The sequence below is a fragment of the Pimephales promelas genome, chromosome 23 (assembly GCF_988280905.1).
Source record: "Pimephales promelas chromosome 23, fPimPro1.hap1.1, whole genome shotgun sequence".
NCBI lineage: Eukaryota > Metazoa > Chordata > Actinopteri > Cypriniformes > Leuciscidae > Pimephales > Pimephales promelas.
This window is the reverse complement of record NC_142791.1, coordinates 5051490-5069607: the sequence shown is the minus strand read 5'-3', so window position 1 is coordinate 5069607 and position 18118 is coordinate 5051490. Positions and strand designations below refer to the sequence as shown.

At 38.2% G+C, this 18118-nt stretch overlaps 1 protein-coding gene across 32 annotated transcripts in view; it reads left to right on the top strand.

The window, feature by feature from the left end:
• The window catches only part of dlg2 (discs large MAGUK scaffold protein 2), a 199596-nt gene that overhangs the window by 144902 nt on the left and 36576 nt on the right, over positions 1-18118 (top strand). For 21 of the 32 annotated variants that reach the window (XM_089126013.1, XM_089126011.1, XM_089126012.1 and 18 more), the window contains 3 exons: positions 3247-3306; positions 4574-4732; positions 15298-15454. In XM_089126013.1, coding sequence (XP_088982139.1) covers positions 3247-3306; positions 4574-4732; positions 15298-15454 — 376 coding nt within the window. The remainder of the gene's footprint in view (positions 1-3246; positions 3307-4573; positions 4733-15297; positions 15455-18118) is intronic. The other 11 variants (XM_089126023.1, XM_089126021.1, XM_089126018.1 and 8 more) reach the window with 2 other exon arrangements.

The window sequence follows — 18118 nt, the reverse complement described above, 5'->3', positions numbered from 1 at the left end:
TAAGAGGTTTATGTGGTCCCAGTGTTTGAGGAAGCATAAGCCCTGGAAGTTCAGCTTCCTTCATCTTCAGTGTGTTTTCCACAGGAGAATTGAGCGCTCTGTGCTCAAAGGTCGGGGTGAAGCTTATAATATGGAATGGCAGAATGCTGTAGCCACTAATATTTTATTTTAAGTTTGGAGGCTCGGGAATTGATTGCAAGTTAAATACGGAATGTGCCGTTTCATGTGGATTGGCATAATAAATCTTACTTATGTTATGGCTCACAAGTTGAATAATTAACTATGTGAGACATTAGGCAGATGTTCAAGTGGGGAGGATGAACATGATGTTGTTCATGTGTGTGTCATCTTGGTTTAGGGGCAATGGAGTGTGCAGATATAGTGTGTCTAGGAGTTTGTTATGTTGCAATAATCGTTGAAGCACAGCATAAGACCCCCATTGCATTGTGGGAGCATACAAATGCACACACACATACACCATAATATTATACACCAAATGTTAAAAACAATTACAGCAAATACAGCAAAACTACACACACACAGCCTAGTCATTCAATCATCATGAATAATACAGCTTCAAAAGTAGACCATTCCATGCTCACATCATGTACATACACATTCAGCAGTGTTACCATGGGTCAGTACTCAATTATTACTAAGCTCACCTTTAATGAACTGGACATTCATAATTATTAGATGTGTAGTCAGGAAGTTCTTATGAATTAAATAGTTCTGCAAACTGCTGTGTGGTCGCTGACCTTAAAAGGATAGTTCACCCTAAAAAATCACCCTCAACTTGTTCCAAAACTGTATAAATTTCTTTCTTCTGCTGAACACAAACAAGAAATTTTGAAGAATGTCAGTAACCAAACAGTTGATGGTCCCCATTGAATTTCATAGTATTTTTCCCCATTCTATGGAAGTCAATGGGAAGTGATCAACTGTTTGGTTACCCACATTCTTCAAAATATCCTCTTTTGTGTTCAGCAGAAGAAAGAAATTCATACAGGTTTGAAACAACTTGAGAGTAAATGATAATTTTCTCACCCCCATGTCATCCAAGAGGTCCATGTCTGTCTTTCTTCAGTCGAAAAGAAATTTGAAATATTCCAGGATTTTCTCCATATAATGGACTTCTATGGGAACCAAATGGTTCAAGGTCCAAATGAGAGTTTCAGTGCAGCTTCAATTGGCTTTAAACGACACCAGACGTTAAATAAGGGTTTTATCTAGCGAAGCGAGTGGTCATTCAAAAAATAAATTAAAAAGTGTAAGTTTTATAAGCACAAAAGCTCGCCTTGCTCTGTTCTGTGATGTGCGTTCGTCAAAATGAACAAATCTTTTTTCGTGTCATGACCCGAAGGGTCGTAGATAAGACCCTTATTCATCGTCTAGTGTCGTTTAAAGCCCTTTGAAGATGCACTGAAACTCTCATTTGGACCATGAACCGTTTGGTTCCCAATGAAGTCCATTATATGGAGAAAATCCTGGAATATTTTCATCAAAAACCTTAATTTCTTTTTGACTGAAGAATGAAAGACCTTTTTGATTCCAAGGCCACCCTAAACTTTTGAATGGTAGTGTATATTACTTTCATATTTCTTCAAACGTATTCCAACCCACTTGAAAGTTAGCCGAGGCCTACATCTGTCTACATGGAATTAAACATTTCAGGTGTTGATGTTTAATGCACAGTTATGATTTTAGACTAGTGAGATTTCACAATGGGCAGAGCTAACCAGCAGAACAAATGAATGTAGTATGTGATATTGTTTCAGGACCATCAAAATATAAACCATCATTGATATTTATCCATAAACTTGCTAGCTTGAGTGGGTGATGCTAGCCTGTTCCTAAATCTATCTCTGTGCCCTGTGAAGGGCCAGAGGGTTTGTGCCGTGGTTGATAATAAGGGTGTTTTCATGGTTTTATGTATCCCTCTGTGACCCTGTATTAAGGGCAAGGAGAAGGGAAGTATTGCAGAGGTGGAAAAATGTGCAGAAGACAGATGCAGAGAGAGACACTGAGGAGTAAAAGATACAATGAGAACTGTTCTAAATATAAAATGATAAAGATAAAAGGGGGGTTGAATGAATGGATGGTAAAAGAGTGTCTCTTAGTCATCTCTGTTTAGGACAAGTCACAAGCTAGCATCACATGATGCAGAGCGAAGAGAGAAAGCGGTCCAGTGAGGAGGCCGTCACAAAAACATTCCACTCGCATTAACTTCAGTATGTCTAATGTAGCTTTGCATCTGCAATACCATCTCGCTCTCTCTTACCCCCAAACCAGATGCTACAAATTAGCTCACTGAAACTTGCAGGATATGTTAGATCCAAGTGATTAGCGTGCATGTTCCGGACGCATTGAGCCTTGCTGCTCATGTGGGCAATTGAGGTTTGAATCCAATCTGTGTCAGGTACCGACTCCATTCCTGAAAATGTATGTCAATAAAAGTAGCAAAATAATTGATTAGGTGTAAAGATATATAGTTGTTCAGTAGACCGTTTGTGCATGTGTTGTATGCTACATACACTACCTTTCAAAAGTTTGGAATCGGTAAGATTTTATTTTAGGATTTACAAGAAGTCTCTGATGCTCACCAAGGCTACATTTATTTTATCAAAAATACAGTAAAATCTGTAATATTGTGAAATATTATTATGATTTAAAATAACCATTTTCTACTTTATTATATTTTACGTTGTAATTGATTACTGTGATGAAAAGCTGAATTTTCAGCATCATTACGCCATCGTTCAGTGTCACATCATCCTTCAGAAATCATTCTAATATGTTGCACTGCTTAATATGGTTTTGGAAATTTTGATTTTTTCAAGTTTTAAAAGAACATCATTTATTTTAAAATAGTTTTAAATGTCTTTACTGTCACTTTAGATCAATTTAATGTGTCCTTGCTGAATAAAAGTTTAATTTCTTATGGAGCCCAAACTTTTCAACAGTAGTAGTGTATCTGGTTTTACATTGAAATATTTGTGTGAGTGGTGGATTAGGTATGTTTGTGTGTCAAACCCAGTTGTATTGTGTTGTATAATGGGGCTTGTTGTGTTGTCATATTTGGTTTTGACCTGGATTCTCTTGGTGTCTCTTTTTTGTTTCTGCATGCCACACGTAACAAGTACTGAATACATTTCAGCTGTTATGAATACACATTTGAACATTTTACATATTTTAGTTTCTTTAAAAGACTGTCTTCATGCTAACCTATTGTCTGTTTCTGATCAGAAATCCCTCGTTAGATGAGATGGAAGGTCACAGGTTTGATTCCCAACACTTCCAGTTGAGGTGAGCCACTTAAGTGAGCCGTCGTTTGGGTCCTGAATGTTCATTTGTGTCCTCTTACTTCCTGTAGCCTTTGAATTGTTTGTATAAAATAGAACAGTGACAGTCAGGTCTGTAACTCTGAGTCCAAAAGTGATTCAGAAAGAGGGAATTCATAAAAGGAAAGAAAGATAAAGCAAGACATCTCTGTGGAGTCTCTTTAAACTGCCATGACAGTATTAACACAAAACATGCTGTTGTTGTGTTTTTTTTGTTTGTTTGTTTGTTTGTTTGTTTTTTGAAGATCTGAGGGCTGATTGAAAATGCTTATGATGGTGAAATTGAAATGGTCAATTTTTTTAAATTGCAACACTAGTTATCAAAGCTAATGTACTTACAATTGTTGATCTAACTAGTTTCAGTTCCTTCCTTACTCATTTAACACACTTTCACTGCCGTGTTTCTCACCATTTCTCTCTTATTGGCTCTGTCTATATTTCTTTCTTTCTCTCTCTCTCTCTCTCTCTCTCTCTCTCTCTCTCTCTCTCTCTCTGTCTGTCTCTCTTTCTCTCTCTCTCTCTGTCTCTCTCTCTCTATCTCTCTCTCTCTGTTAGTGATCGACCAATATGGCTGATAGTGCAATATCTAGAGTAAAATTGCACATTTTAGTAGCATAAGAGATATAATACAATATCCATTAAATAGGTCAGCTGTCCACTTATTTTTTAATATTTTAATAATAGTTTTAGAAATCACTTTTTAAGGACTACAACAAATGACTTATAGGGACTACATGACATTTCTATCGGGTTAGTGACATCACAACCCCCATAATTTACATAAACACCACCCTCTGTGCCAGGAGAACCAGCTCATTTGCATTTAAAGGCACACACACAAAACGACACATTTTTGCTTGCCCTCAAAAAAGGACAATTTTAACATGCTATAAAAATATCTATGGGGTATTTTTAGCTAAAATTTCACATAGCCACTCACATAGACATCAGAGACTTATTTTACATCTTGTAAAAAGGAGCATTATACCAGTGAAAACACAGAATTCAGGACATATTCTCTGAAATCAAGTCTTAATATTATATGCAATTTAGTTTCTCTAGTAAATTTGTCATTTTTAAATATTTATACTAGAAACCGAGTCAAAAAATAGAAATAAAATTTGTCACTGGGTGCTGTATCTATATCGGTCTGTCACTATTCTCTTTCGATCTACTTCAGCGCACTAACCCTAGCTGCTCTGCTCTCTGCCTCTCTTTCTCTCCCACACCAGGCCTCCAGAGCCAGTTTACAGCACTGTGAACAAACTGAGTGACCGAGCCCCCTCTCCCCGTCTCTACTCCCCCGTGGAGTTTGATAAAAGCCCCATGCACTCAATCCCCCACTTCCCTCACTATCACGTAGGCCTGCTCCCTGACTCCGAGATCACCAGGTACTGAGGACTGCGCTCTGCATGGGATGTCCATTCATTTTCTGTGGCCACATCTCACCTGCATGACCACACCCTAATTTATGCCCCATTTTAAAGTCACCTGCATGCCCCGCCCATCATGTACTAGTTCTAGTGTACCTCGCTCTTTAATAAATCTGCAGAGGTTTGATTCAGTGAACAGGGTTCATGTTTTGTGAGAGAGAACCTCCAAAAAAAGAAATGAAAATTAAATAATTTTAAATTTAGCTGACGCTTTTATACAAAGCGACTTACAATTGCTATACATGTCAGAGGTCGCACGCCTCTGGAGCAACTAGGGTTAAGTGTCTTGCTCAGGGATACATTGGTGTCTCACAGTGGATTCGAACCCAGTTCTCTCACACCAAAGGCTTGTGTCTTATCCACTGCTCATCCACACTTACATCTTACGATCATCATTGTTGAAAGTCTTTGATGAATTGAGAGTTCAAAATAACAGCATATACAGTATTTGAAATAAATGTCTTTACTGGAGCTTTTAATGCATCCTTGTTAAAGCATTTCTATAAAAAAGAAAAATCGTTCTAAATCGAAAAATGCCATTTAATGTTGGCTTTAATGAAAAAAATGATGGCAGTGAGGACTGCAAATGAGCTGCTCTCACAGCTTTGCATAATTCTCATTCATTTTTATTCCTCATACTTCATCCGACAATAATGCAAAGTGCACGTAGAGGACACGAGCGTGGAGATTGGTAGTTACCATGGCAGTTACCCATGACAACAATATAACTGAATCACATCTCTGCTGCAGCTGTCCACTTACTTCCTTCCCTTCCCAGCCACTGTCAATTTGTCTGTTTTTTTTTTTTCATTTGTTAGACTGTATTGCTTATTGACAGCTTCCCCATGAAGGTCAGACCTTGGCCACTGTCATTCGCGGTTTGCTTGTGTGCCAGTGGCAACATTAGTGCATCATAACTCAGAGTGGATTGATTTTATCTTCCTTATTTCCTGCCTAACTGATTTCACTTTAGGTCCAGGCACCAGCTTGAATCGTTAATTGGATATAAAACTGCATTTGCAATAACGCTATATCTCTGCTCTCGCTGATTAAATGACTAGGCTTATAAATGTAATAGTCGGGAGATGAACGGAGTGTAAACGGAGTTTGGCCGTGGAGGAAATGCTCTTCGGGACTAAGACACTGTGGCACAAATGGCTGAGTAACGTTATCCAAATCCTGCGCATAATGCCCTCAGCGTGGGTGTGCTTTGTTTACTGGTTTGTTTTGATTTTCATTTTTTAGTTCATTACTCTATGAATTATAAAGCGCCGTCTAATTGGCTTCTCTGGGATTTGAATTGATTTGCATTTCAGAACGCCACCGCTAACACCTAATGCATCGCTTAAATCCTCAGGACTTGCGAAAAAAGCATTCACGAAAATGCCAGCGTTAACATCTGTGATTAATGGATCGCTGTCTCTCATGTTCGGGGTCTGCCAGGTTTTTGATGATGCTTTTCAAGGGAAAGTGCAGGCAGCAGTTCTGTGAAAATGGCCAGTTCATGTGAGATTGTCAGTATCTTACCAAAACGGGAACGGTTATCATTTTATTATGCACAAACACCAAAATACTCTGCCTAAGAGTGCTGTTACTTCAGATTAGCTTTGTTTGAGTAACTCCTGACAGCTGCCAGTAAAAAAAAAATCACATGGCGAGCTACAGTAGGAATATATGGTGCGACAGCTTGTTAAAAACCTGTGATTATGCCCTTGTGCCATTTCTATGCCATTCTTGGCTCAAAACTCTGGATGTAGAAATGTGGTCCATGAGCTGGCAGATGTCAAATCCGAAAAGTTTTTCCAGGTATCATTGAACTCTTTAGGCCTCACCAGGAGATACTGGTATGCAATTTGCTAAATTATCCTCCAAGCAGATTTTTTCTTGTTCAGTGTAGTCATACTCTTTGATTTGACTAGAATTCAAATGTCTTTGATGTTTTCTTAATGCGTATCCTCTTGGCAGCTTTACACAAACATTAATGTGATCTTAATCAACAACCTCAAGCATGGTTCTCCAGATCCTGTCATCTCTAAATCATCATCAGTCAGGAGGGAGATTCCTTCATATCACTCAATGGATGAAGCCGTTTGGCAGAATCGCTCTTGGTTTCCGGGCACTTCTGTAGCTTTGCACCATGTGCGTTCGGTGGGGGTTGTGTCCCCTACACCGGCTGCTCACTGATTTGAAGTGATAGTTTTGTTTGTATGATGATTAATAATTTGTTTGTGGCTAAAAGCAAAGGGTGCATAATAATTGTGTTTTGCTGATGTGGAAAAAAATTGCAATGACATAGATCATAAATCACAGTTCCCTCAAGATTTGGCTACTTCTAATTTGTATGACTTGTGTTCCTTTTGGAGCCGGATAAACTAGCTAAATCTAGTTTGCTGATAGATTTTTGAAATATGCTTCTGTTGAATGCAAATAACAAATGTTGGAAATCTATAACCATTTCTAACAGTGACAGGTGTTGTTTATGTACACTCACCTAAAGGATTATTAGGAACACCATACTAATACTGTGTTTATTTCGAAATGTTGGCCCATATTGATAGGATAGCATCTTGCAGTTGATGGAGATTTGTGGGATGCACATCCAGGGCATGAAGCTCCCGTTCCACCACATCCCAAAGATGCTCTATTGAGTTGAGACTGTGGGGGCTATTTTATGATTCAAGCTTTGTGACATGGTGCATTATCCTGCTGGAAGTAGCCATCAGAGGATGGGTACATGGTAGCCATAAAGGGATGGACATGGTCAGAAACAATGCTCATGTGGGCCGTGGCATTTAAACGATGCCCAATTGGCACTAAGGGGCCTAAAGTGTGCCAAGAAAACATCCCCCACACCATTACACCACCACCACCAGCCTGCACAGAGTTAACAAGGCATGATGGATCCATGTTCTCATTCTGTTCACGCCAAATTCTGACTCTACCATCTGAATGTCTCAACAGAAATCGAGACTCATCAGACCAGGCAACATTTTTCCAGTCTTCAACTGTCCAATTTTGGTGAGCTCTTGCAAATTGTAGGCTCTTTTTTTCCTATTTGTAGTGAAGATGAGTGGTACCCGGTGGGGTCTTCTGCTGTTGTAGCCCATCCGCCTCAAGGTTGTGTGTGTTGTGGCTTCACAAATGCTTTGCTGCATACCTCGGTTGTAACGAGTGGTTATTTCAGTCAAAGTTGCTCTTCTATCAGCTTGAATCAGTCGGCCCATTCTCCTCTGACCTCTAGCATCAACAAGGCATTTTCGCCCACAGGACTGCCGCATACTGGATGTTTTTACCTTTTCACGCCATTAAACCCTAGAAATGGTTGTGCGTGAAAATCCCAGTTACAGAGCAGATTGTGACATACTCAGACTGGCCCGTCTGGCACCTACAAACATGCCACGCTCAAATTGCTCAAATCACCTTTCTTTCTCATTCTGACATTCAGTTTGGAGTTCAGGAGATTGTCTTGACCAGGACCACACCCCTAAATACATTGAAGCAACTGCCATTTGATTGGTTGATTAGATAATTGCATTCATGGGAAATTGAACAGGTGTTCCTAATAATCCTTTAGGTGAGTGTATACTAATGTATACTGAGAAGAATACTAATTATTTCATCTTTTATTCATAACTTATATTATCAGTGAGGATGTGAGGATTAAATTAGCTCAATTTATAAGTGGTGTTTGTTAAAACAGCCTAGAATAAGAGATTTGAACTAACTATCAAACCCTAAAGGATTATTCTTTGGTACATAAGTTTTGCCTATGTATTTTGATCGATTTATTATGGATTTATTCATTTAATAGACATATCAAAAACAATTTAATTATATAACTATTTTAAAAACTATTTAACTAAAGTCATGTTTAAAAATATAAACATTATAGTGGTATTTGCTCTGGAAAAACTTTAGTATCCAAAATAAACTTGCAAAAAAGAGCACAAAAAAAACCCTAAGAAGACATACAGATCTTGTTGTCAAATTAATGATGTAATCATTTTCCTGCTTGCCGTAAAAAAAACATGATTTTTATCAGTCTTAATGGACTGGTGTTTATATTTAATGTACTCTTTGGCTGTTTTCTTAGAAACAAAATGATAGATTCTCAGAAAAGCTGTTTACATTGTGGCAAAAGTGCATCCATTGTTTGTTCTTTATTCCCTAAATGTCATTTGCAGTGCATTGTGGGACATGTACTTTAGTGATCCAACAAATAATGAAATCCTCTCTACCAAACCTCAATCTTCCCTCTCACTGATAGTTGGCAATACAGGCGCATCTCACATTGATCAGCGGTACAGTTTCTGCCAGCTTTGTAACACTTGGTTTCATGATATACCAAGCATATGCCATTTTCCCTCAGGAGAAAACATTGAAGCTTTTTAAAAACAAAAGTTCAGTGTTTACTATTGCGTCATCCTTTAAACTTCCCTAGCGGGGCCAACCTGCTCTTTAAAAGAGACAGAAAAGATTCGATTGGATCTGCTGAGTGTCTCGGAGTTTACCGCTGTGTTTCCAACAGTCAAAGGTGCAGAAGAGCCTGCTATATAGAGACTCCATTGAGCTAAGAAAGGGAAAAGGCCATCCAGTTCTCTCGCTGAGAGAGCGTTTTTGAGGACGACAGGGGGGTGCGTGTATCGTCTTAACACGTCAATACACGTCTTAACATTTCTACTCAACAGCTAAATTGCTCTGTGAGTGTTCTCTGAATCTGATGAAAGCCAAAGCCTATTGATTGTGTCGAGAGGTATCGGATATGTTGGAGGGTGTTGTTTGATCTGTGGCATTTATAGATTGGCATCACAGAGTGTTGAACCCTGAGAGAAGCCAAACATAGGTCATAAGGTATTCATGGTTTTATTTCAGAGGTCATATCTGTTGAACAGGATGAATGGATTGATGAATGAATAAATAGATCAATAGATAGATGGAGGAATTAATGGATGAATGGATCGATAGATAGATAGATCTCTTCTCTTTCTTTAGTCAAAAATATATTAAGGTTTTTGATGAAAACATTCCAGGATTTTCTCCATATAATGGACTTCATTGGGAACCAAACGGTTCAAGGTCCAAATGAGAGTTTCAGTGCAAACTGTTCAAAGGGCTTTAAACGACACCAGACGATGAACAAGGGTCTTATCTAGCGAAACAATCAGTCATTTCAAAAATAAATTAAAAAAGTTTAAGTTTTATTAGCACAAATGCTCAGCTTGCTCTGATCTGTGATGAGCGTTCGTGACTCTCCTGTTCAAACTCGTTCATCAAAATGAACAAATCTTTTCCAGAATCATGACTCGAAGGGTCCTAGATAAGACCCTTTTTCATCGTCCGGTGTCGGTTAAAGCCCTTTGAAGCTGCACTGAAACTCTCATTTGGACCTTGAACCGTTTGGTTCCCATTGAAGTGCATTATATGGAGAAAATCCTGGAATGTTTTCATTTAAAAGCCTTAATTTCTTTTCGACTGAAGAAAGAAAGACGTGGAAATCTTGGATGACATGGGGCTGAGTAAATTATCCGCAAAAGTGTTTTTAAAAGTGTCTTTAACAAGATTAAGCCCAGAAGAAAAGTGACAACCATATTTAGCTCCAGTGTTGTTGACGTGCCTGATAGTTGTGTCCAACAGATGCCGTGTAATGGGATTAATGTTCTTTACAACACACACCGACAAACCTAGAATTTGTTTCAAGTTAACAACCATCTAGAAATGGAAAAGCATAAGAGCAAAAATCCATTAAGGGGTTTCTTGCTTTGTCGAGTGCTGAAATGTGCAGTTTTTAGCTTTCGTCTCATTTCTTCAATCAAGGCTGGGGTCACTACATAGGTACTCTGCGATTCTTTTCCTTCACTGAGGTTGAATTTGAAATGCAATAGCTATTTTGCCAGTCGACAACAGCGTAGCATGCTAGCCCATTAGAAATGACAGCTTATGTTTCAAGTGGATGAGGCTTATGGCACATTTTCATATTCAGAACGCTCTCACACTGGAAGAATGTTGGAGTGAGAAGGGAGGGAGAATAACACAGGATGACAGTGAACAAATGATTGTGGGTAGAGATGTGTGTGAGGGGCTGCATATGAAATGCCAGTCCGCCCCTCTCCTCCTCGGGTATTGTGAATGGAAAAGGAGTGTAATCTATTTGGTTTGTTTTCCCATTTGGCTCTGAACTTGAAATGATAAACAGTGGCTGTTTGTAATCTGGGACTGAGGTGTTGGGGGAGACAGACAGGAGCTCTATCAGTGTTTTGCAGCTGGGAGGGAGAGAGACAGAGAGAGAGAAGTTTGGAGGATAGAAATGCGAGTGAAGAGAAAAGATTGAGAGAGTTTAATGAGGATGGTTACAGCCGGTGGGGCGCTGCACGCACTCAACCCACCTCTGAGCCATCCGTTACTCAAAATAAACCTATATGCGGTGTCAAATACCTACTGATCAGCATATCATTAGTGTCAGCGTGAGTCGTCAGACTTCAGCTGTCATAGATCCTTGTGATAAGCTGCAATTTATGTTTGTATAAGCTGGAATAATATAGGCTCATACCGACCTTAATTTTAATGTTAATATCAGATTATAACATCATTGCTATCCTATTTTTTCCACCAATTTTTCCATTGACTGAACCACTGACTAAGATCAAAGCCACCTTAAATGTTGTTGTCAAGCCGTGCAAGCCAAAAGTCTGTCAGCACACCATTTCTGTGCCGTATCAAGACATATATGACTTGATTCTACTTTCTGCAAAAGCATGGTGTTGGGATTCTGTTTTCAATCAATTATGTGGTTGAAATAAAATGGAAAAGGATGCCATCTAGTGGTAAAAATTGACTGGTGTAGATCATCTTTTTCCCCATGTCCACACATTGGGTGCTTCTCAATTCTTTTTTGTGCATCCTCGTTTCCTTTCCTCGTGTCTCAGATTCAGCCCCAGTAGGATGTGAGGGAAGGCTGCAAGGATAGAAAATGAGGATAGAAAAATCAAATGAAGGCTTTTTTTTTATTTATCGGATCACTTCACAGCGTCATCAGCAGCGCTCAATGATCTGCCCATATGTTGTTAAAGTTTGGTTATTTAAGAAATTCATAATAAATAAAAATTAAGCAAGATACCCTGTTGAAATATGTGAGATGTGTGGTTTATAAAAACTGCTTTGGTAAAGTATGAATTAAAAGAATCGTGACCGATGTGAAAGGGGGAGGAGAATGTAAACATGTGTCACGTTTAGTCGATAAAACTCATGTATCCTTACTTATGACTCCTCAGGAAGCCTCCTCACTCCTCAATCCTTGACCTTGCCTCCTCGCGGTCCTTCAAGATGGCTGAGCTCGATCAGTTTCCAGGTCATAGGATGGAGGACGGACGAGCGAGGAGATGAGGAGGGATATTGAGAAGCACCCATCGGGTTTATTACAAAGAGCAAAGAGAATATTCTTTGCAGGTCATATTTTTTTGGTTCATAGTTGCACTCATTCATTAACAATGGACAGCATTATTATATCTAATGGGTAGCCTACTACTAAACATGTGAGCTCCATTTCTCTAGCATCAGACTAATCATAAGATCAGAATATGTCTAGTGAATCCCAAAAATGCTAGTGTATATGTATATTTCTTAATTCTGCTCTCCATTACGTACGCTCTGTTTGTTGTTAGGATGACAGACTGTTTAAAAAGTACAAATTTTAGGCTGGTCTGCCTCCGCGGTCTAACAGTGCCTGTCAAAGTTGAAATTATGGCCAATCAGATCAGAGAAAGCAGGGCCTACTATTCACTGTGGACGAGTGTGAATTAAAACACGACGCTTTTAGTTTTTACTGTGAGAGAATGCGTGTGCGGTAAGACATATCTTAACATTTAATATTTGACTACTGTTTTACGATGGATATGTCTAACGACCAGTAACATACTACTCGACATTTAATGTAATTTTACTATCTTGAATTGAAAATATGCTATCATTTAAATATTGATGTCATTCGTAACTAGGGTTGGGTATCGTTTGAATTTGAACGATTCTGATTCCGATTCCTTCTTTCGATTCCAGTTCCTAACGATTCTCAATTCCGATTCTTTTAAGAGGCAGGGTCAAAAAAGTTTAGCTAACCTTGCTAACCAACGGTCTTTCGGAAGGAAATAATCCTTTCTGAAAGAAATACTCCTTCTGTCACAAATACTCCTTTTGTCACAAATTTTGCATTTTGCCGAGATTTCGTTATTTTTAGAAAAGTGAAGCCACACTTTGGACCGCCGACGTAAGCTACTCATGTTCGACTCGCGCGGTTATGCCAACACTTCCGGTAGACGCTTCTTCGTTGGTGTTGTACAGCGGTTTCTTCTTCCGCTCGGCGGACTGTGAATATCGAAACTAGGAATCGAAATTTTAACTTTTGAACGATTCCGGGAAAAACGAAAAGTTTTTTTTTTTTTTTTTTTGACTTTTCACATACTTTTATTTCCACAGTTCTCCTCTAGAAAAACGAAAAGTTAGTCCCGGTTCCAATCGATACTCGATTCTCGATACCCAACCCTATTCATAACTCAATGGGTTTTGACAAGAAACTTTTTTGACATAATAGACATACAAACAAGATTGAATTTGTGCATATTTTTGAATAAAATATTATTTGTAAATAGTTTAAATGGATTACTTCACAAATGTGTTCAAGACATGGTTATAGCACAAGTCTATTTGATGTGATGTTTACATCTGGAAGACGTATTTTTAAGAGTGTTTGCTTCATCAGCAATACGTCTATAGGACGTTTCCTGTCAGATTTCAAATAGACGTTTAGAAGATGTCAGTTTAACATGCATTCTAAATCATTACACTAAACGTCTATTTGACATCTGACAGGAAACATCCTATAGACGTATTGCAGATGAGCAAACACACTTAAAAATACGTCTTCCAGATGTAAACATCACAAATAGACTTGTGCTATAGATCAGGCACATGTCTTCCTGAGAGGGGTGGCATCCAGTCGTGCCAGTCTGACTCATGAGTATTGATACTGTAAGGTTTTTTACCATTGGCCAGGCAGAGTCGTAACTGATTTGCTGAAAAGCAGGATTACTGGCTCAATCAGGATTACCACTTACCGATAACATGTTTGATCTACTCCTGATGCAACCGATTGGCAGAGCCTTCTGTTGCATTTTAAATCATTTAAATAATTCTGTTGTTTATGTTTCTTCTTCATACTGCAGCCAGTCAGAAAAAAAAGCTCTTAAATATAATGATTATGCCCAAAAAGTGTGTTTTCACATTTCATGGGATGCATTTTGGCTTAGTTTGTGTTTATGGCCTGAAGAGCATCATCTGAGGCGAGCCAAACAGACGCCCAGAGAGAGAGAGAGGAAGGGCCTGTCTCTCCTCCTCCTCACAACTAGGTCAGATTGAACACAGCGCTAGCGGATTAGCCTTCTGTTCTAAAATAGCTCCATCTCTGGTGTCGTCTCTTTGCATTATCATCTGTAAACTCAGGAGATTGTTTATCTTCACATTTCAAGTGTATCTGACAGAAGTGTCACAGCTCAAGATATCTCTTGCTTTGATTGGTCACACTTGACAGGATGATGCCCCAGCCCCCAACTGTCAGGATCCTATGACTAACTGAATGGGCCCAGTCTAAGTGGATCAGACTTTTTGGGAACATTTTATCATAACTTATAATGCGTTTCAAATCCTTAAAAGAATAAAGAAATGTTGTGACATAAAATAAAAATTTATTTTATATTTTAAATGTGCTACATTCTACACTATGTGTGTATTGTTAAGCTGATAATATAACTTTTTATATATTAAGTATTTATTATATTTCATATTTTAAATATAATAATGTTAATACATAAACATAACAGCATATTATGTATTTATTATTACATTTTATATGTACACACACTGTTGGAAAAAAAAACTGTGTATCAGTGCTATGTTTTAATCACAAGATAAGTAGGAAGTAGTATCTATCGTAGTATTTACAGCAAGTGACTGTGTGTGAGAGAGAGATATTTTATGTGTGTGTCTGTGTACCTGGTATTCCACATATATTTAATTTTTGACCTTGTGGGGACATTTTTTGGTCCCGATGAGGAAAACGTCTTATTAATCATATGAAATTATGTTGGATTTTTGGGGGGGAGGTTGTAAAAATGTGTGGTTAAGGGATATAATATACAGTTTGTACAGTATAAAAATGATTATGTCTATGGAAAGTCCCCATAATGCTGTGTGTGTGTGTGTGTGTGAGAGAGAGAGGCTGTGCGTCTTCTCCGTTTCTAGGAAACCAGGCGGAAATGGGACAAATAGCACATAAGTGGAGCAGTCCCCAATAGGTGTCAGCTCTTGTGCTTGACTACATTGTAGACCATTTTGACCGACCCAAGTGTGTGGATACGTGTGTGTGCGCGCACGCATAGTTTGCATGTGTATATTTACAAAGGAGCGCAGCATGTGTCAGTGGAGATGCTGAGCCCTACGGACTCTGATCTGATGTATTACCTGAACTGTGTGTACAGGGAGCCCAGGAAGATCATTCTGCACAAGGGCTCGACCGGGCTGGGCTTCAACATCGTCGGAGGAGAAGATGGAGAAGGCATTTTCGTCTCCTTCATACTCGCAGGAGGGCCAGCAGACCTCAGCGGAGAGCTACGGAGAGGAGACCAGATCCTATCCGTAAGTGGACGCACGAAAATACACAAATACAGAAGCGCTTATCATATATATGAAAGCAAAACAGAAAATATAAAGTACGTTTATTCTTCCTGTTTGTTTCTATACATGAGATAATCAGTCATTTATTAGGTTTAACATTTGTTTCGGTTCAAGGGTCATGAATAGATGTCATAGTTACTTTTTTTGTTAAAAACAAAGCTGTTAACACTACATAAACATTTAGGAGGACACATCCCCCTTAATATTCAAATAATTAGTTGATAAATCTAGGTTTTTAAATGACCTTGTTTCTTTAACTTTTACATTAGGATCCCGTAGTCGTGCGTATTATTGTTTTAACAGACCTAAATGTTTATGGGGTTTCTTAATTTTTTATTTTAATACTGATTTTTGTATTTTATTTGAACAAACATCATGTATACTATTCAGTTGGTAAATACAATTCCCACAGAGTAGTGCAGCACCTGTGCTGAACAGGAGATGGCGCCATTATATCATTCTGTGAACTTTAACAAACTTGTGACAAACACATTTTTATTTTTTTATTACATTTTGTGTCTAGTCACTACTCAAAACTCGACCAGTACCAGATTTCTTTTTTCTCGTTATAATTTCAGCAAGGAGTTTTTGGCACAGATTCAGTTCCATAACTTTTTGGGCGATGTGTGTTAATTGATGGCGCAATTACAGCCCTCATTGAAACTATTCAGATCAGCGATCCACTCCAGAAGCTCTCCAAGCTGATTTCCCATCGCTGATCTCATCATTTATGTTTATCAGAGCTTCATCAGAACTCGCCGGTCGTAATCAGACCCCTCCATCCAGATCCCCGCAATTACTGTCGCTGCCACTTGAGCTGAGAGCAATCACAGTTAGGACACTGATTAGAAAGCAAGAAAGAACAAAGGAGAGGAGAGAGATCGAGAGGGAAGAAAGAGATAATGGAGCGCTGGCCTGATTTGGAGTCTAAGAATAGCTGTGGTGTACCTTCTCCTGAGTTCACACTGTTAAATGAGCATTAGGACATGCTGCAGGTGCACTGAGACTGGCATACACACGCCACATCTCACACACACTACCCCACCCATTGCACTGTGCTCTCATGTTAGGTCTTATGTTTGTAGTCCTAAACCTGCTGTCACACAAGATCCTGTTCCCCTGCAGAGACCGGCCCCCATGGACCCCCGAAAAGATTCCATTGACAATTAACTATAAATTATAGGCAATCGCTTTAATTAGTCTTAATCATGAAAATACTTGACTGTATTTTAATTTAACTGATTAAAAAATAAAAGCGCTTTTGATTAGATTAAACAAGAAATCACAATTTCAGAATAGAGATAAGTTCTGTGCTTCTGAACATTGCATGAAGATACTTTCACAATTTGTTTATTACACACAGTAATACTCTAGCATTTAAAAAAAAAAACATTTATAATGTTATATAAATTATTTCTATTTCAAATAAATTGTAATTTTGAACTTTCTTTTTATTCACATTTTTTGTTCTGCCTATTCTTTCTATTAATCAAAAATATATATAATGGTTTTCACAAAAATATTAAGCCCCACAACTGTTTGCTATTGTTATACTCCACTCTTTTTGGAAATAGGCTCATTTTACCACTCCCCCAGAGTTAAACAGTTGGGGTTTACCGTTTTCGAATGTATTCAGCCGATTTTTTGATATTTTGATATTTCTCATTGACTTCCATATTATATTTTTTTCCTACTATGGAAGTCAATGAGACATGAAACTGTCTGGTTACTGATATTCTTCTAAATATCAGAAAATCGGCAGAATGGATTTGAAAATGGTAAAACTCAACTGTTTAACTCTGGGGGAGTGGTAAAATGAGCCTATTTCCAAAAAAAAGTGGAGTATCCCTTTAAGAAGATATTTAGCACCAAACCAGCATATTAAAATGATTTCTGATCATGTCACACTGAAGACTGGAGTAATAATGTTGAAAATTTGACTTTGCCATCACAGTAATAAATTACATTTTAAAATATATTAAAATAGAAAACAGTTATTTTAAATTGTAATATGTCATAATATTAGGTTGTTGTTTTTTTGTTTTGTTTTTTTACTTTATTTTTGATCAAATAAATGCAGCCTTGTTGAGCATTTATTTCAGTGACTTCTTTCAAAAACATTTAAAAAGCTTGCCCACCCCAAACCTTTGAATTGTAGTGTGCCTCAAACTTGAACTTAGAAACTCTGAAACTCATTAAAAATGCAAGTTACTACATAAGGACCACAACACTCGTCAGCTATGGTTAATTTATTCCACAACTGAAAGTGTCGGTAATGGGGGAAACTGGGATGAAACAAATAGCATTTGCCTGGTAATGTGATCTCGACATGTCAACCCCCTTAAAACAGCTTTTATTAGGCTACTGATTTGACAGGGAGGCTTCATGGGAGTGAACATAATTTAATACATATTTTTCATAATTACTATTGAACACTTTTTAATGAGGAAAAATGAGTGCACCTGTAATAGCAGTTTGCTTACAACACCTGCTCTAGGTTTGTGTGCATAGTTAGCCGATCCCAACTTGCTTGAACTTGGACTTTCAATGACTCAATTTGGCTCATAAGCAGAGCTGATGATGCAGAACTCATATTTTGGAGGAACATTGATTACTTAGTGGTCC